General features: G+C 40.3%; 1 protein-coding gene across 1 annotated transcript in view; it reads left to right on the plus strand.

Annotated features, from left to right (window-relative positions):
- PIP5K1B (phosphatidylinositol-4-phosphate 5-kinase type 1 beta) overlaps nucleotides 1-24,526 on the plus strand; it is a 338,680-nt gene that overhangs the window by 185,195 nt on the left and 128,959 nt on the right. Inside the window, exons 6-7 of the mRNA XM_065908234.1 lie at nucleotides 10,735-10,887; nucleotides 17,944-18,243. Coding sequence (XP_065764306.1) covers nucleotides 10,735-10,887; nucleotides 17,944-18,243 — 453 coding nt within the window. The remainder of the gene's footprint in view (nucleotides 1-10,734; nucleotides 10,888-17,943; nucleotides 18,244-24,526) is intronic.

Below are 24,526 nucleotides of genomic sequence, written 5' to 3' on the forward strand. Positions count from 1 at the left end.
TCTCTTTGAAAGTCTTCCTATTTTAATTGCCTTATTGATACTATTCATCTCAAACCTGCCATGGCCCATGGCCATGTTCACCTTGACCTACAATTTGAATATGATTTTAGAGAAGCTGGATAGTTTTGTCCTAAACAGCTCTTCGTGTGGACTCTTTCTGAAGGTATTTTTTATTTGGTACGAGGGCATGTATTATCCTTAAGTCTGTCTTTTCTCCCTGTCTGCCTTTTGGCATGCAGCCAGTACAAACAGAGCAGGCTTTTTGTGAGAAAGTCTGATGTGACCTCAGAGTTTTACCTTATTCCTGTTCAAGAAGCCAGGAAGTCTCTTTCTGTTTCAAGAGAAAAATGGTTTATCTTATAATTTGATCACTGTTAACACCCTGGGGCTCTTGAAAATTGGTTTCAAGAAGCTTTAGGAAGGATACCATCAAATATTTATTGTTCATTCCATTCTGAATGCTGTTAGTAAGACTTGAGCCAGATCTGAGAATAATCCTTTGCAGAAGAAGTATAGCAACATGTGTTACTTATTAAAGGAATATTTAAACTCTGTTTTATAATTTGAATATGGTATAAATGATTAAACTCAAAGCTGATTCTGTTCTGAGCTGATAAAACCTATGAATGATCCTCTCCCTTAGTTGGGCCCTAGGGAAAACTTCTGCTTGATGAATGAGAGAATATACTGGTTGCTCAAGGAAGTAATAGTAAGTCTTCACAGAGCATGAGAACTGAGTAGAACTGTGTAGTACTGTGAGCATCCTGCTGGCTTAAATGTGCACTCATACTACTCACATTTGGGATTCCCTGGTAGCTCAGCTCGTAAAGAATCCACTAGTACTGAAGGAGACCCCAGTTCAATTCCTGGGTCGGGAAGATCTGCTGTAGAAGGGATAGGCTACCCACTCCAGTTTTCTCGGGCTTCCCTGGTGGCTCAGTTGGTAAAGAATCAGCCTGCAGCGTGGGAGACCTGGGTTCGATCCCTGGATTGGGAAGATCCCTGGAGAAGAGAAAGGCTACACACTCTAGTATTCTGGCCTGGAGAATTCCATAGGCTGTATAGTTCATGGGGTCTCAAAGAGTCAGACACAACTGAGTGACTTCCACAAACAACATCAAAAATAAATAAACAACCTGATTTAAAAATGAACAGAGGCTCTGAATAGACATTTCCCCCCAAAAAACATACAGATGGCCAACAGGTACATGAAAAGATGCTTAGTATCACTAATCAACAGAGAGATGCAAATCAAAACCACATGAGCTGTCACTTCACATCTGTCAGATGGCTGTGCCGCTCTCTGCCTCCCCACACCCCACACATCTACCTCTCCACACCCCGTTGGTGGAGAGATTAGGTGCTTCTAGAGCAGTGTCAATCCTGCCCTCTTAACCACGCAAGTACATGAACACAGGCATTTGCAAGATGTGGGGCAGGATTTACATTAGGGAAGATCCTTTAGTTTCTGGCCATTTGGCAGTTACTGAGGGTCACTCTGGTTTTAGAAAAGGCAGAGGAACCAGAGATCAAATTGCCAACATCTGCTGGATCATCAAAAAAACAAGAGAGTTCCAGAAAAGCATCTATTTCTGCTTTATTGACTATGTCAAAGCCTTTGACTGTGTGGATCACAATAAACTGTGGAAAATTCTGAAAGATATGGGCATACCAGACCACCTGACCTGCCTCTTGAGAAACCTGTATGCAGGTCAGGAATCAACAGTTAGAATTGGACATGGAACAACAGACTAGTTCCAAATAGGAAAAGGAGTACGTCAAGGCTGTATATTGTCACCCTGCTTATTTAACTTATATGCAGAGTACATCATGAGAAATGCTGGGCTGGAAGAAGCACAAGCTGGAATCAAGATTGCCGGGAGAAATATCAATAACCTCAGATATGCAGATGACACCACCTTTATGGCAGAAAGTGAAGAAGAACTGAAGAGCCTCTTGATGAAAGTGAAAGAGGAGAGTGAAAAAGTTGGTTTAAAGCTCAACATTCAGAAAACAGACCATGGTATCCGGTCCCATCACTTCATGTCAGATAGATAGGAAACAGTGGAAACAGTGGCTAACTTTATTTTTCTAGGCTCCCAAATCACTGCAGATGGTGATTGCAGCCATGAAATTAAAAGACACTTATTCCTTGGAAGGAAAGTTATGACCAACCTAGACAGTGTATTAAAAAGCAGAGACATTACTTTGCCAACAAAGGTCCGTCTAGTCAAGGCTATGATTTTTCCAGTGGTCATGTATGGATGTGAGAGTTGGACTGTGAAGAAAGCTGAGCGCCGAAGAATTGATGTTTTTGAACTGTGGTGTTGGAGAAGGTTCTTGAGAGTCCCTTGGACTTCAAGGAGAGCCAACCAGTCCATCCTGAAGGAGATCAGTTCTGCGTGTTCATTGGAAGGACTGATGCTGAAGCTGAAACTCCAATACTTTGGCCACCTGATGTAAAGAGCTGACTCACTGGAAAAGACCCTGATGCTGGGAAAGATTGAGGGCAGGAGGAGAAGGGGACGACAGAAGATGAGATGGTTGGATGGCATCACCGACTCGATGGACATGGGTTTGGGTGGACTCCTGAACTCAATGGACATGGATTTGGGAGTTGGTGATGGACAGGGAGGCCTGGTGTGCTGCGGTTCACGGGGTCGCAAAGGGTCGGACACAACTGAGCGACTGAACTGAACTAAACTGAAGGTCACTGTTATTCAGGAAACATGTTTGGAGAACCCAGTGGGGTCTTGATACTGTGTTATTGAAAACAAGATTGATGATAGCTCATCTTCTGCCGTATGTTGTAAGTTAATGGATTCTCACTTTCTGATTTACCTTGAGCTTCTGCCAACCAAGGTGATGCCACAGACTTGCATTTCATAACACAGATTCAATCAGTGTGATGAGATTGCTGTCTACCCTGACAAGTCTCTGTTTAGTGGGCCAATGGCCATCAACCCGCAGACTAGGAAGCCCATTAGTCAGTCTGCCTCACAGGATTTCTTTCCTTGGGAAGGCCTTTTTCTAAGCAACAAGTCACACAGCTTATACAGTTTCCTAATGGGCCTTTAAGCTGGAAAAATTACCTTCATAATGAGGTCAGAATTTTTACAAAGGAGCAGGAGGCTATGCTGATGGCTTCTCAAAACAGAAGTCCTCCTTCATATACCTGGCAGAAGGTTGTTCATTGATTATTGGGTACCTTGAACAGCAACTGTAACTAAAATGCTTTGCTAATAATTATGGAGAGATTCAAAAAAATTACAAGTCATGACACTCAAAGAACTTAGAATCCAATTGGGATGATGATTGATGTGGGAAAACCACTCATTCTACCAGGCAGTAAATAAAAAGAGGAAGCGAAACAATAAACGCTCCAAGATTTCAGAGGGAGAAATCGCTCTCTCTTGGATTGATGATTAGGAACGCTTCTTATGGGTGTGGCATGGTTTAAACGTGACCTAAAAATTACAGTTAAATTTGAGTAGGTGGGGAAAAAGGGAAAGATGCTGAAATGGCATGTAAGGATGGGGAGCAGTGTTAGAACTATGAGACCAGAGATGCAAGTGCATTAGATAGGACTTTGAATGACCCAGTATAGCAGGAAGGGAAGGTTTTGATCAAGAATATCAGAAAGATCAGTTCAGTTGCTCATTCGTGTCCAGCTCTTTGTGACCCCATGGACTGCAGCACGCCAGGCCTCCCTGTCCATCACCAACTCCCAGAGTTTACTCAAACTCATGTCCATTGAGGCGGTGGTGCTATCCAAGCATCTCATCCTCTGTTGTCCCCTTCTCCTCCCTCCTTCGATCTTTCCCAGCATCAGGGTCTTTTCAAATGAGTTGGTTCTTCACACCAGGTGGCCAAAGTACTGGCGTTTCAAAGTATTGGAGTTTCAGCTTCAGTTTCAGACCTTAGAAAGATAGGGCCAAATAATTCAAATAACCAGTTTTTGTTTTTGTTTTTTAAATTCTAGGTAATTAGTGAAATGTAAAGACTGACTAGATGTTTGATTATGTGGAAGATATTTTTTGTAAAGGGATGGTATAAGGGTATTGTTGTTCTCTTTTATAAGAGGAATCTCATCCTTTAGAGACAAATAGTAGCTTAGCTGGTAAAGAATCCACCTGCAATGCAGGAGACCCCAGCTCAATTCCTGGGTCAGGAAGATCCGCTGGAGAAGGGAGAGGCTACCCACTCCAGTATTCTTGGTCTCCCCTGGTGGCTCAGCTGGTAAAGAATCTGCCTGCAATGTGGGAGACCTGGGTTCAATCCCTGGGTTGAGAATATCCCCTGGAGAAGGGAAGGGCTACCCACTCTAGTATTCTGGCCTGGAAAATTCGATGGACTGTATAGTCCATGGCGTCACAAAGGGTCGGACACGACTGAGCAACACTCGGTAAAATATTTATTAGAGAAATGATTTAATATCTGTGATTTGCTTTAAAAGAATCTGAGGAAAGCAGGAAGGGGAATGATTGAGGATGTAAAGAGACAAGATAGACTATGAGTTGACAGCTGTTGAAACCGGAAGATAGACACATGAATGTTAATTACATAGTTCTCTACTTTTATGTATATTTGGAATTTTTCGTGATAAAATGCTAGAGGGGGGGAAAGATAAGACTGGGCAGGTTAAGTGTACTTTTGTTTGATTGCATTTTCTACCTCCCTTGTTAATTGTACACACAGTTCCGTAACTAGACCCATCTCTAGGAACTGCAGAAGACAGAACAAGGGCAATGGGCCTTTAACTATATGGCTACCTGGTCCCCAGTGGATAGGACCTCACACAGCCCAGGATGGAGGCAGCTCCCCTTATTGGTCTTGGAGCTTCTGAAGGCTCACCTCCAAATCACTGTATCTGAGGACCCTACCCAGTGATGTGAGTGTGATAGATGAGGAAGGGGTCTTTTGCCTGAGGCATTGTGCTTCAGAGAGTCAGGTAGAACCTCAGAGACTTTTTGGCCCAACTGTTCATTGTAAATGAGGAATCTGAGGCTGGTGAAGGGAAGTGCCCAAGCTTACCCATGCTGAGGGGTGGAGGCACAGCCCAAGCCAGAACAGTAGTCTCACATGCTTCCAGCCCCTGAGTCTTAGACCTGTCATTAGATGGCAGGAATTACCTGGACTCCACACTTTCACTCCCAAGGGCCCCAGCTCAATCCTTGGTTGGGGAACTAAGATTCCACAAACTACACAGCACCCTCCCAAAGAAAACACCAAAAGGTATGGTCTCGAGGTGGTCACTCCCTAGCCATCAAACTGTGAACTGTGGTTATCCATTCTGAAAAATGAGGCAAAGAGGTCAAATACACTTAACAAAGCACATTTTGGAATGGTTAAGCCCAAAAAACAGAAGAATGAAATAAGATGTCCCCTGAAACAGCATGTGAAGGAAAACAAATGAAAGGATAAGGCATACATCACAAATACATCCTGGCATCCACCAAACTCGGGCTATCAAGCCAAATTTGTGAAGATATACTGATCTAGATGGGAGGGGAAAGGCAAAGATGTAGGGATTGGTCACTATAGATAGATTTGATATCAGATCCCTGTGATATGTGTGTATTTCTGCTTAGTCTTACACTGTTGCATCTGGATTTCAGCCTGAATTACTCTGATTACATTCTCAGTACTATTAAAATTCACCAAGTGCATGCTGATTACAGATTCATGTTGAAACGTGCACATTTGGATGTGAGACAGCGTGGTGACGGTGCATCCGCGTGTATTACAAAGCAATGCAAATGCTCCTTCTTCCTTATTTGTTCCTAAATAAGACCTCCCGGGGGAAGGGGCCCCAGAGCATTTCCCCCCCATTTCTGCTTAGGCAACAAACCTTTGGTTCATTTCCTTCTTTTCCAGGTGCCTGGGTATTCCCAAGTCCAGGGTGATTTAGGTTTATTGACACCCATAAGAAAGAGTGCAGGGTAAATAATTAAACACCATTGATGGGAAGAAATGGCAGGGAAAATGATCTCCACCTCACTGTGCAAGTTTACAGCGTTGATTTGCCTTGGCAGATCCCAGCTGGCCTGTGCTTTGCATTCTTTCCAGTGGGTACATAGGGAGGCCCTGCAGGAAATAGAAGGCAGGGAATGAGCACACTGCAACAGCTTGCACAGTGAGGGTGCCAGGAGGGTGCATCAAGGTGCACACAGGGGCTTGTTGATCACAGCTAATTAAAATGTTCCCATAGCTCCTCTTTATTTGCTCTGAAAAGGCAACATTTTGGAGAGGATAGCTTAGCAGAGAACACTGTAACAGAGTTGCAAGGTGAAAAGCCATAGAATCAGAGGTGATAATGGTAGAAGGGGTTCTGCATCCTAATGCCAGCTTATTGTAGACTGACACTGTGCTAGGAGTGACCCCAAAATGATTATTGAAAGAGGTCAAAACAATTGATTTCTCCATTCATATTCATCTGTAAATTGCATAATAAAGGAGAATTTGGCAATTAAGTAACCAATGAAAGAGTCTCCAGTTTGTGTCACTGCTTCTGGAAGAATCTGAGACTTTAATTGGAAGCAGATGTTCACATCTGAATCCAGTTTTCCCTAGACAGCTCTTCCTGAATCACCCCCTAATTTCTCTATTTGCAGCCCCTAATTTCTGCATTCTTTGTTGTTTTTGTACTTTCACAACATTTACTCCTACCCACAAGAGGATTCTATGCCAGAAATCCAAACCCCATGGAACAAAGAATCAAAATCCTTTAGAGAGTCTGGGATCTGCCTTCGTTTTTTATGAGAATGGGGTTTACACCTTTATTTTCCTGAGTCTCAGATTCGTGATTACACAAATCACCCACTTTTTCTTTTTAAAAATGTTAATTTATTTAATTGAAGTATAGTTAACTCGCAATGTTGTATTGGTTTCAAGTGTACTGCAAAGTGATTCAGATACATAGATATATATATATGCATGTACATTCTTTTTAAGATTCTTTTCCATTATAGATTATTACAAGATATTGAGTGGAGTTCCCTGTGGGTCCTTGTTGTTTATCTATTTTATGTAGAGTAATATGTCTTAATCCCAAACTCCTAATTTATCACCCCCACCCATCTCTTTTCTTGCTTCACCAAGATCATCTTAGTGTACCTTTGAGTAGCCTTCTTGTCATGGGAGTTAGGCTGAAACTCTCAGTACATCCTAGGGCACTGCTGAGCATGTACTGAAAAATGGCAACAGCAGTGCATAAATGGTCACTCTTTGCCAGGGATTTCAAAACCATTTATTTTTAAAACTCTGAGATGCTATCAAGTATATATCACCAGCTTTATTTTAGAGATGAGGTTTCTAAGACTCCAAGATGCTAAATTACTCAAGGTCACATTACTAGCCACTGGCAGAGTCATGATTTTACAAACTGTCATTTGATTCCAAACCCAGGCCTTTCCTTCCACGTGGACTCTGCCATGAGCAGGGAAGGTTCCCTCTGCTTCCTCTTGGCTTTTACAGCATCCTGTGTGGAGGCTGATGACTTTTTATTTTCCTTGCTTATCCTCAGCTCATTCTTAAGGGCTTAGGTTGCAGTGCTGCTTAGCAAGAGATCTTCAGGAAGCAAGGCTGGAAGAAAAATGAGAAAGTAGGTTATGAAAGTTGCCAGTGATGTTAAGAAAGGCAGCGAACTCTTGCTTCTTTCTTTTCCTGGTGAATTTTGTTTCCCTTACCCACAGTGCTGCCAAAGCAGGATGATTTAAAAGGTAACATCTAGACACTGCCTTTTAACCATTTTTCTCCCAGTTTCTGTTTCTTCTCCTCCCTCGATTCCCTTCTTCCTCATATCCTCTTAGATGTTTCTGTGAAATGGACTTACATATTCACAAACCCAGATAAAACACTTTGAAGGATGTTCAGCCCTGGTGATTTCAAATGCCTCCATCCTCAAAATACAGTTGCTTAAATCCCTGCTATTGTATCTCACCAGGGCTGGTCTGATCTCACACATTAGCTTCCTTACCTTTTTCTCTGCCCACAATGTTTCTATAAGTCAATAATAGGGATTATTAACTAATAAACACTAAACTCATAAACCTGAAATTGCCTGTTCTGCTGGTTTGGGGCACTACTTGGGGAGACTGACAGCCCTCCATTTGTTGGTAAATTTCAGTTGTTTATTTGACAAAAATTTATTGAGTCCCTTCTGTGTACAAGGCACAGGTCCTGAACCATATCAGAATTTAAGAGAGTCATTGTTTCTGCCCTCATAGAGTTTTACAGTCTAGAGGGAACTTGGAAGTAAATAGGCAATTGAGGTATTTTATGGTACTCAAATGGTAAAGAATCTGCCTGCAATGCCAGAGACCTGGGTTCGATCCCTGGGAGAAGGGAATAGCAACCCACTCCAGTATTGCCTGGAGAATTCCGTTGGCAGAGGGGTCTGGTGGGCTGCAATTCATGGGGTAGCAGAGAGTCAGACATGACTGAGCAACTAACACGTTGACAAGGTGTCCTCTGTGACAATAGCATCCACTGTGATGAGCAGCAGGTGATCTGGACCCAGGCAGAGTTTTCCAGAGCAAGTGCTGTCCAGCAGACACTGAAGGCCAGTGTCACTATACCAGCCTCTCACTGTGTCCTCCTTTTGTCCTCCGACTGGGGCCTCTCAGCACAGCAGATGGAGTGAGTGGTCCTCTGCTCCAGACCCTCCAGTGGCTTTCAGCGCCCCTAAATAGAAGGCCACATTCCTTATATAGCCTATGACTCCCTACTTGTCTGTCCCACCAGACCCTTCTGGCTTCTTCCCCTTCAGCTGTCCTCTCTGCTCCCTCCGCTTCAGCCGTGGCCTCCTTGCTGTGCCATGAACACTCCAGGCCTCAAGATCTTAGCCTTTGCCCTTCCTTCTGCCTTCAGTACCCCTTCTCCAGATATCCCCAGGCCTCTCCTCAAATGCCACCTTCCCAATAAGGCTTTTAGTGACCACCTTGTCTTCATCGTTGATGGTACTCCCTGCACCCCCCTTTCCCTATGTCCTTTCTCTCAACAACACTTAAGCCACATTCTGATGTGTAAGTTATTTACTTTTTTGTTGGCTGTTTCCTCCTACTGCTGTATAAGCTTCCTAAGTGCCTGGGGCAGTGCATCTGTCTGCACTCAGCAGGTACTTTTTAAATGTTGAGTGAACATGGATAATGCATTTCTGGCATAGAACTAGAATCATATGTGATATTAACCAAATTTTCCTAAGGGTTTTCGTGAAGAATCAGCAAGCCAAGTAGATGATAAACCCATATGTCAAGTGTTTAATTTATTGTCATATAATGGTAGTCCTGTGTCTGTTGTCAAGAAAATAAGGGTTTTTTTAAAAAGGAAGTTTTATTTGGTGGTATTCAGTCAGATGAAGGTAGCATGGAGGTGGTTTCTGTTAGAAGAAAATGCAATCAATAGTCAAGAGTGTGTGGCTCACTTGAGAAAACGAGAAGGTTCTCTGGAGTTAGAGGTAGAATTTAAGGAGGAAAGGGACGAGAGAGAAGGCTGAAGAGCAGAGCTTTGTCATCCACGGACTTGAATGCTCTGCTAAGAAACTTGGATGTAATTGTCTCTATTAACAGTGGAACCCATAGAAAGGTTTGAAGGCATGGACGCCTATGCAGTTTGGAAAGATTTCTGGTTTCCTGGTTGAGGATGCTCAGGAGGAGTCGAGAGTGGATAGCTGAGAACAGGTGGAGCTTGCATATAATCAAGGCTGAAATAATGAAACCATTGAACTTCAGGAATTTGAAAAAGAGATGTCATGAATGGGGCAGATATTAGCAGTAGTCTGGATATGGAAGATGAACAAATGTGAAACATCAAGGATGATGTCCCAGTTTCTGGTTTGGAGAACAGAGGGAATGATGCTTCCTTTCTATAAGAGGGAGAGTGAATGATGCTTCCTTTTCATAAGATAGGGAGAAAGAGAGACGATGGAGAATGGGGGAGCAACAGATGATCTAGTCAGCATGTATAGTTGTACAGGGTGCGCACCGCCCAGGAATACCTGGCTAAGGTGAAGGAGTGAAGACTGGAATCTATGTCTTCATCTGTTCACCAACCTGTTTATGGCTCAGAGCTGCATATACCAGGGGAAAAAAAAAGAGTTCCTTCTTTCTAATCACTACCAAGGCACCACATGGGTTAGCCACAGGCTGAGATGAACTTGCTTTTGAAATTGTTACATATGAAGTGTTTGTGGTATAACTAAGTAGAAGTGTCTGTTACATAGTTAGGCATACAGGTCTGGATCCCCCAAGGGAGATCTTGGCTGGAGATGCAGATGTTAGAGTCATCTCTTTGTTGAAATCTTGAGTGAATGACCTCTCTTAGGAGAGTAAACAGTGAGACAAGAAATGTGTTGGTGTCAAGTAAGTGATGAATACACAGTGGGTACCATGGCTTCCATTCTTATTTTGTGGGCACTTGCTAGAAACAAAGGGCCTTGGTCAACACCACTCTTGCGAGTTATCTCATTGAACAAATATGGTGATTCATGATTCTGTGGTACTGGGGGTGGAGGAAGACTTATTGTTTCCTACCATAGAGTTATTAAGGTAAATGGATTAGCTAAATCTTTAGAACTTTCGTAAGAGTTTTTAGTATATCTAGAGTCTCCTCTTAAAGCTCTTGGAGAGGGCTTCCTATTTTAACATGAGTAAGACATGTAATGCTGTGATTTTCTTCATTGGATGCCTCATACACACTAATGTACTTTTACTGCTTATGTATTTGCTCTTGTAGTATTCCATATGCAGTGAACCTCTAATAGAGCTGTCTAACCCTGGAGCCAGTGGATCCTTGTTTTTTGTGACCAGTGATGATGAATTTATCATCAAAACAGTTCAGCATAAAGAAGCAGAGTTCCTTCAGAAGCTACTGCCAGGCTATTACATGGTAAGTGCACATAATTAACTCTTCTACTTAAGATTTAATTACTTTCCTCCATAGTTGTTTTTAATGCTTTGTTTTTTTTCAGTGACTCTGGCATGTTTCTTTCTCTTCGGTGAGGTTTATTTTGCATTTAGAGTATACTATGAAATCGAATGAATAGATTTTGAAAATTAAGTAGAACTATGTATGTAGTAGAGCATAGTTATTGGCTAACTTAGTCCTGGGCTCATATCCCACTCGCCCATCAACTAACTTGTGTGACCAGGAGTAAATGAGGTAAGCCCTGAGCCTCAGTCTTTGAAGGCTGGGAGACACCTGTCTTCCATGGTGGTTGTAATAAAGACAGGATCCAGGATGCAGGATAAAGGAAGCAATGCATTGGAGAGCTCTTTGTACATAGTAGTAATATGAGTAGTTAACATTCATTGAGGACTAAGCTGTAAAACTGATGAGGTAATTGAGACAAAGATAAACGGAATCGGTTGCCAAGGGTTATTTAGCTAATGGGCTGTAGATCCGGGGCTTGAACACAAGCAGTAGGAGTCCAGAGAGTGATCTTTAACCCCTGCACCTTGTAGGGGCCACATTCAGTATTAGCCACTTTTAGCCATCACACTTCAGAATTTAGGATGTCATAGGTTAAATACAACATGAAAATCACCTTCCATGTAATGTTTTAGAGACAAAGAAACTATAACCTAGCCCAGGATTTGGATTTGCTAAACATTTAGACCAGATTTTTAAAAATAAACATTTTCCTCAGTAGTTTTGTTGTTTTCATACCTCTGATTTCTTTGTACTTTCATGGCAATTATTAATTTTCTGTGATTGGAATGGCAGCAGGATTTCAAAAGCCACAGTTCTGCTATTCATTTGCTATGAGAGGTGATAACTGTCATCTTTGTTTCAAAACAAAATTGATGAGATATACCATACAGCTCATTAGTGTGTAAAAATATTTTTTAATTCCCAAATCTGCTCAAGATAACAGTAACTGCTATAAATTAGTCTCATGTATAAATATAAGAATTGAAAATCTAAACAAAAATCTTAGTGGGCAGCATACACAGATTTTAAAAGATTTTGATCCTGAACAAAACTGGAAAATTTTTTTTAGCACAAATTATCTACTTTATATTAGGGAAAATAGAAAATACAGAAAAGGAAAAAATGCAACCAATTGTATTTATTTTCTCAGAGATACACATTGCTAGTATTTGGTGTATATCCTTTCAAATGTATCCTAGTCATATACACATTTTTAAATAATTTAAAATTTCAGTCAAACTCACATAGCACTCTTTGTTAATCTTCTAAGTGAGTAAATCTTAAACTTCTCTATTTCTAAGCTTAGGTAGACTAGTCTCTTATTGTAGAACTGCACTGACAAATATGATAGCCATTAACCATATGTGGTCATTAAATAGAGTAAAATTTTAAAATTTAGCCTAACCAAGTAATTTTATCCCAACCATGTAAGCTAGTATAACAAATAATATAATTCATCTTATTAGCAAGAAAAAATGTAAGCTAATACGTGGTTATCCATCTAGATATCAGGGAGAATTCTTAAAATTGGAAAATTTTACATAATAGGCACATAAACCAATAGGCATAAAAACCAACTTTTATTAATCTCCCAGAGTTCACATAATGTTTCATGGAGAAGAACAAAAGCTCTTTCACTGAAGGTAATAGAAAAAGATAAGGATACTTTCCATCAATGATCTTTTCTAACGTATTTGCTAGAATTTTCAGCAGAACTTTTTGAGTATAAAAAAAATAGAAGAAGAGTATAAACACTGTTCTGTATAGATGATGCAATTGAAAATGAGCAGAACTTCAAGAAAATAAACCAATAGTTTCTAGAGGTAATGAAAATCAGGTAGATTTGCAGGATATTTGATAAACAAAATCCATCATATTCCATTATGTAGATCATATAAAGTTGGAGGGTATAAGAGGGAAAAAAGAATTCCATTCATGATGACAATAATTTATGATGATTATTATTAAAGATATAAATAAATGAAGACATACTATAATTCTGATTGGAAAAACAGCTTATAGTAAGTATAGCATATGAACAATAATCCAAAAAGAAGTCATAAAATTTTATTGAATAAGAACTCAAATGCTTATGTCTATAAACAAAAATGAGCAAGACCAATATGAAGGAAACTACAAAATGTTTTTGAAGGACATAAACAAAGTTCTGAAATAATAAAGAAATGTGCATCATTCCTGAACTCAGAATTGTAATGATTTTAATTGCCCACATCATTTTATAAATCCAGTCTAATTCCAATAAAAAATTCTAATAGGATTTTTTCCCCTGAATTTGACAGAGCTGGTTCATTTGAAAGTGACAATAAAACAAACAAAAAAAAGAAAGTGAAAACAAATATTATGTTAAGAGTAGTTTAAAAAACAAACGGGAAAGCAAGCCTGTAGAAATGGACAAAACATTTTGGCAAAGGAGAAAATGTTAGGCCTGCCATAACATACACCAGTAATGTGTAAATCTATATTAGTATTAAAGTGATGGCATTTGTACAGATCTAGACAAAAAGATCAATGGATTAAAATAAAGTGTCCAGAAATAGACCCATGTGTATTTGACAACTTATTGCATGATATAGGAGGGACTTAAATTCAATTGAGAAAGGACAGACCGTTCAATAAATGGTTATCCATTTGAAAAAAAAATCCCGTATTTCAGATCTTTCACACACAGTTACTTCCAGACAAGGGAAACAAAAGCAAAAAATAAATAAATGCGACTGCATCAGACTAAAACACTTTTGCACAATAAAGGAAACTATCAATGAAATGAAAAGATCACCTACTATATGGGAAAAGATATTCATAAATGATATACATGATAAGGGGTTAATATAAAAAACATACAGGAAACTCATAAAACTCTACATGAAAAGTAAATAATAAACAACCCACTTAAAATATCTTTTAAAAATGTCAGAAACAGGCACATGAAAAGATGCAAATCAAACTAGAGAAATACAGATCAAAACTCCAATGAGCTATCACCTCACACCAGTCAGAATGGTCATCTTTAAAAAGTCTATAAATAATAAGTGCTGGACAGGATGTTTAGAAAAAGAAGCCCTCCTACACTATTGGTGGGAATGTGAATTGGTATAGTCCCTGTGGAGAACATTATGGAAATTCCTTGAAAAACTAAAAATATATCTACTGTATGATTTTGCAATCCCACTCTTGGGCATATAGATGGAGAAACTCTAATTTGAAAAGATGCATCCCAGTGTTCATAGCACTGTTTACAATAACCAAGACATGGAAGCAACCTTAGTGTCCCTCAACAGGTGATTGGATAAAGAAGATATGGTACCTATATAAATAATGGAATATTAATCAGCCATAAAAATTAATGCCAATTGCAGCAACATGGATGGACCTAGAGATTCTCTTACTAAAGGAAATTAAGTCAGGTAAAGAAATGTGTGGTATCACTTACATGCGGAACCAAAAAACAGTGCAAATGAACTTAATTTCAAGACAGAAAGAGTCTCACAGACATAGAAAACAGACTTACACTTACCAAAAGGGAAAGGGGTGGAGAGGTAAATTAGGAATTTGGGATTACAGATATACTAGTTTATATAAAATAGATTAACAACAGGGTCTACTGTATAGCACAGGAAACTATATTCAGTATCTTCTAAAAATATGTAATGGAAAAGAATCTGGAAAAGTTACTTATGTATGTATAAAGTTATATATATGTATATGTGTGTGTGTGTATATATATAAATAGCTGAATCTCTCTGCTGCACACCAGAAGCTAACACATTATAAATCAAATATACTTCAACAAAAAAAATGAAAATAAATTTGGCACACTATCTGACTAGATATTTTCCCAAAGAAGATAAACAGATGGCACAGGAAAAGATGCTTAATATAACTAATCATCAGAGAGATGCAGATCAAAGCCACAGTGAGATGTCACCTCACATCTGTCAGAGTAGGTATTATCAAAAAGACAACAAGTAGAAAGTGTTGGCAAGGATGTAGAGAAAAGGCAACCCTCATGCCCATTGATGGGAATGTAAACTACTTTACTATGGAAAACAGTGTGGAGATTCCTCAAAAAAAATTAAAAACAGAACTACTATATGATCCAGAAATACCACTCCTGGCATTTATTCAAAGAAAACAAAAACACTGATTTGAAAAGACATATGCACCCCTATATTCACTGCACCATTATTTTACAAAAGCCAAGATATGGAAGCAACTCAAGTGCCCATCATTAAATAAATGGAAAAACAAGATATCATGATATACATATGTAATGAAATATTACTCAACCAGAAAAAAAGAATGAAATCTTGCCATTTGTGACAACACAGATAGACCTAGAGGGTATCATGCTGAGGGAAATAAGCCATACAGAGAGAGACAAATACAGTATTGTTTTACTTATATGTGGAATCTAAAAAAATAAATGATCAAACATAAAACAGAAACAGCATCATAGACACAGAGAACAAAGAGGCGGTTGTCAGAGGGAAGAAGGGTCAGGGGAGGAGAGAAACAGGTGAGGGAGATTAAGAGGTACAGACTTCCAGTTGCAAAATAAATGAGTCATGGCTATGCAATGGACGGTGTGGGGACCGTATGCAATATCTTTGTGTTGTGATAGATTTTAACTAGACTTACTGTGGTGATCAGTTTGAAATGTATAGAAATATCTAATCACTATGTTGTATAACAGGAACTGGCATAATTATGTAGGTCAATTTTACTTCAAAAACAAGCACATAGAAAAGGAGATCAGATTTGTGGTTACCAGAGGTGGGAGGTGGGGGGAAGGGGTAGTTAGAGGAAGGTGGTGTAAAGGTACAAGCTTCTAGCTACAAGATAAATAACTACTAGGGATGCTAATGTAAACATGATAAAGATAATGAATACTGCTGCATGTTATATATCACGGGTCCCCAAACTCTAGGCTGCAGACTGGTACTGTTAGGAACCAGGCCGCACAGCAGGAGGGGAGCAAGTGAAGCTTCCTCTGTATTTACGGTCACTCTGTGTTACTCACATTACGGCCTGTGCTCTGCCACCTGTCGGATCAGTGGTGGACTTAGATTCTCATAGGAGTGCAAACCCTACTGTGAACTGCGAATGCACAGGATCTAGGTTGTGCACTCCTAATATGAATCAATGCCTGATGATATGAGGTAGAGCTGAGGCAGTGATGCTAGCCCTGGGGAGCAGCTGTAAATACAGATTATCATTAAAACAATAAATGTAATGTACTTGAGTCATCTAAAACCATCTCCTCCAAAACTCCTGGGTCCATGCATGGAAAAATTGTCTTCCATGAAACCGGTCCCTGGTGCCAGAAAGATTGGGGACTGCTGTTACACATGAAAGTTGTTAAGAGAGTAATCCTAAGAACTCTCTTCTAAACTTACTGTGATACTCATTTCATGATGTATATAAGTCAGAAGATCAGTGCTGTATGTACACTTACCCAGTGCTGTATGTCAATTATATCTCAGTAAAACTGAAAGAAAAAAATTAATCCCATATGAAGTAAAAGCCAAATGTAATCACCAAAACTATTAAAAATTTGTAAGAAGAAGGAAGAAATTTATAACCTTGGGGTATAAAAAGCCTTGCTAAATAAGAAACCAAAAAAAGCATGAGAAACAAGTTCATAAATATAACTACATGAAAAGGCAAAACATCTATAACCAAAAATAATGCCAGATATAAAATTAACATAAGCACATAGAATATTTCCAGAATGATAGAAAGAAAGAGGAAACGGTTTCCGCAAAAGCTGGGAAATGGGGGAAGGATTAAGGATAGAAGAGAAATTTTTCATTATGTAAATGCCTTTTAGTAAACTATTTTTGGTGCTTCCCTTTTGGCTCTGTGGTAAACAATCTGCCCGCCTATGCAAGAGACATGGGTTTGATCCCTGGGTTGGAAAGATCCTCTGGAGAAGGAAATGTCAACCCACCCCAGTATTCTTGCCTGGAAAACCCCATGGACAGAGGAGCCTGGTGGGCTATAGTCCATGGAGTCTCAAAGCAGTTGGACGTGACTTAATGGCTAAGCAACAACCGCAAAAACTATTTTTTAGTTTTCCCATACTTTTAAAGTGAAACAAAAACAGACACATACTCCTTATTTTTATAGCCTAGTGGTCTGATGGTTAAGACTTTGTGTTTCCAATGAAGCGGGGCATGGGTCCCATCCCTGGTTGGGGAAATTCTGCATGCCCTGTGAGGCAGCCAAAAAACAAAGTTAGATTGTCTATTTTTGTAACAAAAAAGACAACATAGTGGAAGAAAATATTTACCCCAAGTAGAAGAGGAAAGTAATAAATATCCAGAATATATCAAGAACTCCAACAATGACAAAAACCTAAGGAAAAAGGAACAAAGGAGAGTAACACAAAATTATCTTTAAGAGGTGGCTAAAAATACATAAGAATATTAAATTTCTCTGGTTCTCTGTGGTATTCACATTTAAATTAACTTGAAAACACGTTTCATTTTTCACCAAGCTTGCTTCCAGAGATTGTAAAGTAGGATAGTATTCAGCATTGGTAAAGAGTGGTGGGATATATGTAACCTTATAAAGTGTGGTTGTGAACTGGTCTGGTCATTTTGGAAGACAGTTTCTCAGGAGCTATTAGGATTTTAAATGTCCACCCTTGTACCCCAGCACCTAATTTTCTCTTGAGCTACCTTAGAGAATAATCACACATGGCACTAATTACATCTCTGCCTGTTTTTAGTTGTAACTAATTAAAGAAGGAAATTCTGTCCATTTTCAGTTCAGCCACTTTTAACACCCTGAGTTCAGAATGATAAAGTTGCAGTTCCCATAAGCTGACTTAGAAACTAGATTCGGAACAGCAAACTTTTAACAATGACTGTTAACAAGAGTAATCACATTCCATTTTTAATTATCATTTTACATGAAAATGCATCACAGCGGAGTGTTGCTTTGTAAAAGTACACTGTAAACATTTTTTTCTTTTTCTCTTTTTAGAATTTAAACCAGAATCCAAGAACTCTTTTGCCAAAATTTTATGGACTGTATTGCATGCAGTCAGGGGGCATTAACATCAGGATTGTGGTGATGAACAACGTTTTACCACGCTCCATGAGAATGCACTTCACGTATGACTTGAAAGGCTCAACCTATAAGCGAAGAGCATCCCGAAAAGAGAGAGAGAAATCTAGCCCCACGTTTAAGGACTTAGATTTCCTGCAGGACATGCATGAAGGATTGTATTTTGATACAGAAACATACAATGCGCTCATGAAGACACTTCAGAGAGACTGCCGGGTAAGGAAATGTCATTGTTGTGAATGCCTTTGCAAAGTTATCTGTGGTAATGTACTTTTTTAAGGAAGGTCCAAAGGCCGACACATGGAATCCCCTCATTCCCAATCCTTGTACTGATCCATGCTTCCCTGTTGTTAAAGGAACTGGTGGATGACGACGCAGTTGTCTGGAGTCTATTAATTCTACTAATAAACGAAGTCAGCCTTCCTTGATCAAATGACACAAAGATTTTTGTTTCTTTTCATCCTCTGTGGGAAAGATAAAGTGAAAGGAAAAGAAATTTGGGTTTTAACACAGTGATTATTGAGAAAAGCTACATATTAATACAAAACTTAGATGAAGTAAGATTCCAACAGGTGAAAGAAGCTTAGAGAAAATGCACTTAATGCAATTGGTCAATGGATCCCTAGAAATCCGTTATAGATGCCAAACCATGGGATGGGTTCATTTACTGAAACTGCTTTATATGATCGGCGTAAGAGGCAATCAGGAGTGAGATTTGACAGAGCAAAGGCCTTTCCATGCAAAGTAACCAAATCCTTTATTTAAAGGATGCGAGTTCTCAGCCGACAATGCATAAGGAAAAAAACTAAAACTAAAGTTGAGGATAAATATTTCTGACATGGTAAATTTACAGAAAGTAGGTAAAAGCCCTTTCGGAGAAATAGATGAGAATGTTATTCTCATTAGAATGCAACTCTGCTGGGTTCTGTAGGGTGATGATCATTTGGTCAAAAGATTGTCAAGGGTGTTATTTCTTGGCCCAGATGAACTTTTGAGAACCACTCAGTTCTCAGCTGAGTTAAGCATGTTGGAAATGGGCCGAAGAAATGATGATAAGGGTTTGGGTCCAAGCCTGACCAGGGCTTTCTAGAAGAGAGGACAGGATTCTTGGGGCCTGATCACTGGGAAATATGCAGTGTGTCTTGGTTTCCTGGGCCTTCTGTGGACCTGGTCAGATGACCCACATTGTTGCTGGGGAGGGAAGATCCCTTCCCTGCCAGGCTTGAGCTCACCTGAAGGTGAAGAATGCAGTCTTGACCTCCCCATGTAATGTATAAAGTAGGGGATCCTCCCCGAGAAGCACAGCCCCACTGTTGCTGCGTTTTGTCTTTCTGTGTGTTAGAACATTTATGAAAACGCAGAAAGATGCGTCCTTGGAATAGTTTCTTTCATTGGTAGGGGATTTATCCCACAGTTCCTGGTCTTTAGCTGTCACTCATTGAATGCTTCAAGTTTGCCAAGCTAGCCTCAGATTTTCCATTTTTAAAAAATATTGAAATATAATTGATTTACCATTACAGTGTTGTGATAGTTTCAAGTATTCAGCAAAGTGATTCAGTTATGCATGAGTATGTGTGTGCATGTGTAATACATCCTTTTTCAGATTCTTTTCCATTATAGCTTATTACGAGATACTGAATATAGTTCCTTGTGCTATGCAGTAGGCTCATGTTGGTAATCTATTTTATATACAGTACTGTGTATATGTTAATCCCATCTCCTGATTTATCCCTTTCCCACCTTTTCCTTTGCTAACCATCACTTTGTTTTCTATGTCTGTGAGTCTATTTGTGTTTCTTAAGTTCATTTCTATTGATATTATTTTTTTACATTCCACATAGAAGTGATACCATATATTTGTCTTTCTCTGTCTGACTTACTTCACTTAATATCCTAAGTGCATTATTTCATTTCATTATCTCAGCCACCATGTGACATCAATACCATTCATATTCCCATTTTTCTCTTTTTCTTTTATTTGGAAGATCATACACCTATTTTAATTGGTGAATAAGTTCTTAAAAAGATTAAGAAACCTGTCCAGCATCACCTAGCAAGTCAGTGGCAGAGCCCACACCTGTTTAGGGACAAAGCATGTGTTCTTAACAACTGAAATTTACAGACTCAAATGTAAGGATTTTTTTTAAAAACTATCTTTTCAGAAATCATAGGCAGAACAGGGGGAACCAAGCAAATAAAAATATCCAGCTGAACTGTTCAGATATCTGGGTGTATATGAGGGACTCATATTTTTCTTTAAAAAAAGAATAAAACATACATACATTTTAGTAGAATCCTTTTTCTATGCTTTTCAACCCTGACAGGATGTGAGTGAAAAGTGACTCTCAGTTCCCCAGAGTTTAGTACAGTTTTAGATTTGCTCTGTGTGTGTGTGTGTGTGTGTGTGTGCGCGCGCGTGCGCATGTGCGTGTGTACATTTCTTGCCTCTTCAATATGGAAAGCCTCTTTCCTGCTGTCTTCTAAGGCTCCTATGCCAGAAAAAAAAAAAAAAAAGGAAAGGTCAAATGTAAAAAACCATTGCACAGGATTTGTCTGTTTATTAGCATTTCCTGAGCTCAGCCCTGATAGAATGAGGTCAAACACGACTCTTCTTCAGCAATGAGACCCTGGAGATTTGCCTTTTTATTTTTTGAGGATTTGTTGTGCTGAGGAACATAAAGGTCAAAGTAGAGGCATCATAAGCCTAACTCCCTCTCTTTCATTGCATTTGAACCTGTAAAAGACACAGATAATGAAACTTCCTTAAATTGCACATTTGTCTTCAAGAAGGCTCTTCTTGAGGTGGTATTTGGGCATGTGAGCGGCATGCTATGGAGGAACCTGGGTCCCTTCTGTGATCTGCCTTGGTGAAGACCAAGGCCTCTGTGATCTGGAGTCAGCAGCTGATTCTCAGATCAGAGCTGCCTGGAGAAGGGCGCGTTTCTAGAATGGTAGGTCTTAATATTTAAAGATCAGGGACCTCTTTGCAAAGCTGATGAAAGCTGTGAACTGTTTCCCCAGAAAAATGCCCATCTACACACCAGTTCATGAATCCCTTGGAGCCCCCTGACCCCCCACCCCTACCCTACCCCACCCCAGGCAGAGTACTCCCATCCTAGAGCCGGGTAGACTCATCTCTCTCTTTCTTCAGGTCATCCCCTGAAGGGCTAGAATGGGTTGTATGGGACCCTGACATTTCCCTCGCTTTGCAGAAAACTGAGCTTTAGTGCCAGACAAGGTGCTATGGAGATCCAGGGAAGGATGTGAAATCACCCTGGGGCTGCTTCCAGCCCCAAAGGATGGAGACTCTCTGCTATTAACGTTCCTCTGAGTGAGGCCGTACTGCTAGGGCACTAGAAACAAGGGAGGCGGGGGACTGCACTGCTGTGTCAGCAGCCCAGCCAAAGAAAGGTGAGCCAGACCCCCATTCAGATGCATCCTTTCACGAACTTATCCGACACATGTATTGCGGGCCTACTGTGTGCCAACATGGGGTAAATGACCTCTATTTTTAATCAATTGCCATTCTGTATATTAGTGCCATGATGATATTCTAAGGTGTTTATAGGGATCAGAGTAAGTGACATCATAGTTTGGTTTTGAAGAAGAGGAATTCTCCCAGTAGGCAAAGAAGTAGAAGCATATTTCCAGGCAGGGAGAATAATATGAGTTAAGTATGACATGGCATAACATGTTCCTAGAATTGTTTGGTGTTGTGACAGTTAATAGGAAAGGAACATGTGAGGTAGGAGAGAAAAGCAGTCAGGAGCCAAATAATGTCAAAAGCCCCTTTCTGGTGGTGCCAGGTCCTCTTAAGGGCTTAGAAGTAGTAAAGCCAGGAATCCCAGACCTTTGGACCCCAGCTTTTCTGCTGTTCCCAGATGGAAAAGATAAGCCTCCTAACCTCTTCCTGCCGTCACTCCTACTTCCTGCCCCACCTCTTTCATATTTCAGCTTGACATCTCAGACCCCAGGGCTCCATATCCCCTGTATGACTGCTGGCTGGAGGATACCTGCCTGACTCACTGACCCAGCTTGACCCACATGCATCGTGCCCTGTTCCCCACAGACTACTTACTTCCCTGACTCCCCATCAGAGCTGCTTCTGGACTCTGCATCCAAAACAGCCAAACCCGCACCGAGTCCTCTTGTCAAGGGCCATCTTCCCCGGCACCCCCTGAGCACCCGAGTCCCTTTCCTCAGCTTTCCCGGCCCAGCCTCAGGCCCTTGCCTGTAAACCTGCCCCCACCCCACTTCTGCTCCATCCCTATCAGCTCCTCCACGTGGCACTCTGGCTGCTTGGCAGTCTTCTGGAAAACAGAATGCACTTTATCCTTCAACCTTGCTGAACCCACTTCCCCACAGAATTCAGAAAAAGGACTCTTTCCAGAAGCAGGAATCCAGATCTTGGTTTTCCTTGACTCCCACACTACTGTTCCCTATAGGCTATGTCTGGGGGAAATGAACATGGAAATAATGGGGTTCCCTTTCTGGAAGCATTACCTCTTCCTTCGCCTCACCCTCTGCCTGCTATGACAGCTATGTGCACCCATAAGAGAACTTGGCTTGGGGTAAGAGTCATGTCAGTAGAAAGTTCCACCGGGACAGCACAGGTCACCTGTCATCAAACACAGAAGGCAGGATTTATTGAAACCACCCCTGTGGTCCCCACGTGACAGGCAAGCTGAGAGGCGCATCCTGTGTGAACACTGCTCTTTCCAGGTGCCCCGTTGTCTCCCCTAGCCTCGTCTTCTGCCTGTCCTCTCTGGCCCGGGGAATGTGATCAGCATGAAGCTAGCTGCCCACTTCACTTCCCTGCAGCTGCCCTTCCCATCCTCCTTCCTTGTTCTCTTTCTCCACACTCAGTAAATCACCACATCCTGTCCAGTCTGCCTCCTAAATAACTCTTGGCTGCCTGCTCCTTCCAGATGCACAGCCTCTGCCCTTGCAGAGACCCCTCTTTGCCTGGCGTTTTCACTAGCATTGTTTTTCAGCATATTTCCAGTGCTGCCCCCAAAGTCATCCTAAGATCGGAAGACCACCAGCTCTTGAAGCCATACATACTTCACAGCTTGAAACTTTCAAACCCTGTCTGATTTGATCCCTGCCGCTTCCCCAGATGCCCCTTCAGCATCCTTCTCCAGCCTTGTCTGTCCCCTTTCCCCGGAGCATCCTTACTGCCCGGTCATTCTGATGGGCTGGACACTTTCTGTAAAGATTTTGGTCTCTTCAGGCATGTCTCACCCCGAAGGATCATTCTCCCACTCTCTCCTTCACCTGGCCCCTGCTTACGCATCTCAGGACTACCTTTCCCCACGACCACCATGCTGTGGGTCCCCCAGGCCTCCAGGGTTAGCCTCTTTTGTGGGATTTAACACATGTAGTTCCTTGAGCCTGAGGATCAAACCTGACTTCATGGCCTGGTGCTTAGTCAGTACTTAGTAACAGTTCATTGAAATACACATTTGAACAAAGGAATTAATTATCTGATGATAGAGGGAGACAGGTTTAGGCATACCTCCAAAAAAAAAAATCTATCTTTGGTGACTTTTACATATCTAGCTGTTTTTTAAGTTCTGTCTTTTGGAAGCGGCATCCAGTTTCTCTGCCATGCCTGCCAGATACAGCCTGCCCTGAGAATTTAATAAAGCAGATGAGTTCCCTTTTGAATCACTTGGGTTTTTTTGAAAAACTGAACTGATTGTCCCCATGTTCAAAGTCATTTGTGCAACAAAAGTATTTTTATCTTTCAATTATTTTCCCATAGAAACATTATTATAGTCATTTGAATTTATTTGATGCTGATTCTTGTTTCCTTTAGATACATGTCCTGTCTCCCTAGCCAGACTAAATGTCTCAGAGCCTAAAGCTCATTCCTTATACCTCTCTCCAACTATGTACCTGGCTTATTGTGTACATTCAGTATGTATAAGATGATAAAATTTAAAATGACTTGAAATTTATGTATTAATTTTGAAAGAACAATTAGGAGCTATTTGGTGTTCATTTTTTTAATTTACTATAATTCTTCTCTGACATAACTTATATGTGAAAAATCTAAAAAGTCTCATATCATTTAATTAGTTTGATACATTACTACATCCTATGGTATTTATTGATAACTCTGGGGACGTGACACTGATACAAAGTACATTAGTGAAAATTCATGTTTGCAATTCAAATAGTTTATTCCTTCATGTGGGAGTCATATCAGACAGTCTTGATAATTAATAACCTAAATGACTTATTTTGCATTTATTGTTTTTTTGTTTAGCAGCAAACTTATTAATTTTTATTTAGTGTGGAACCAATTTTCTTTTTTTACACAAACATCTGTCGCCATAAATATTAATATTAATGAAATATTCATGAAGCTAGTCTTAATACTGAGACTTATTATTTTTTTTGCAAACTGGTATTTCTTTCTGTGTATGGCAAGTTCTAAATTTGCAGATTAGATTCTTCTCAGCTCCGGACATGTTTGCATGGGTTACAATGT

Source organism: Muntiacus reevesi, chromosome 17 (assembly GCF_963930625.1).
Source record: "Muntiacus reevesi chromosome 17, mMunRee1.1, whole genome shotgun sequence".
Classification (NCBI taxonomy): domain Eukaryota; kingdom Metazoa; phylum Chordata; class Mammalia; order Artiodactyla; family Cervidae; genus Muntiacus; species Muntiacus reevesi.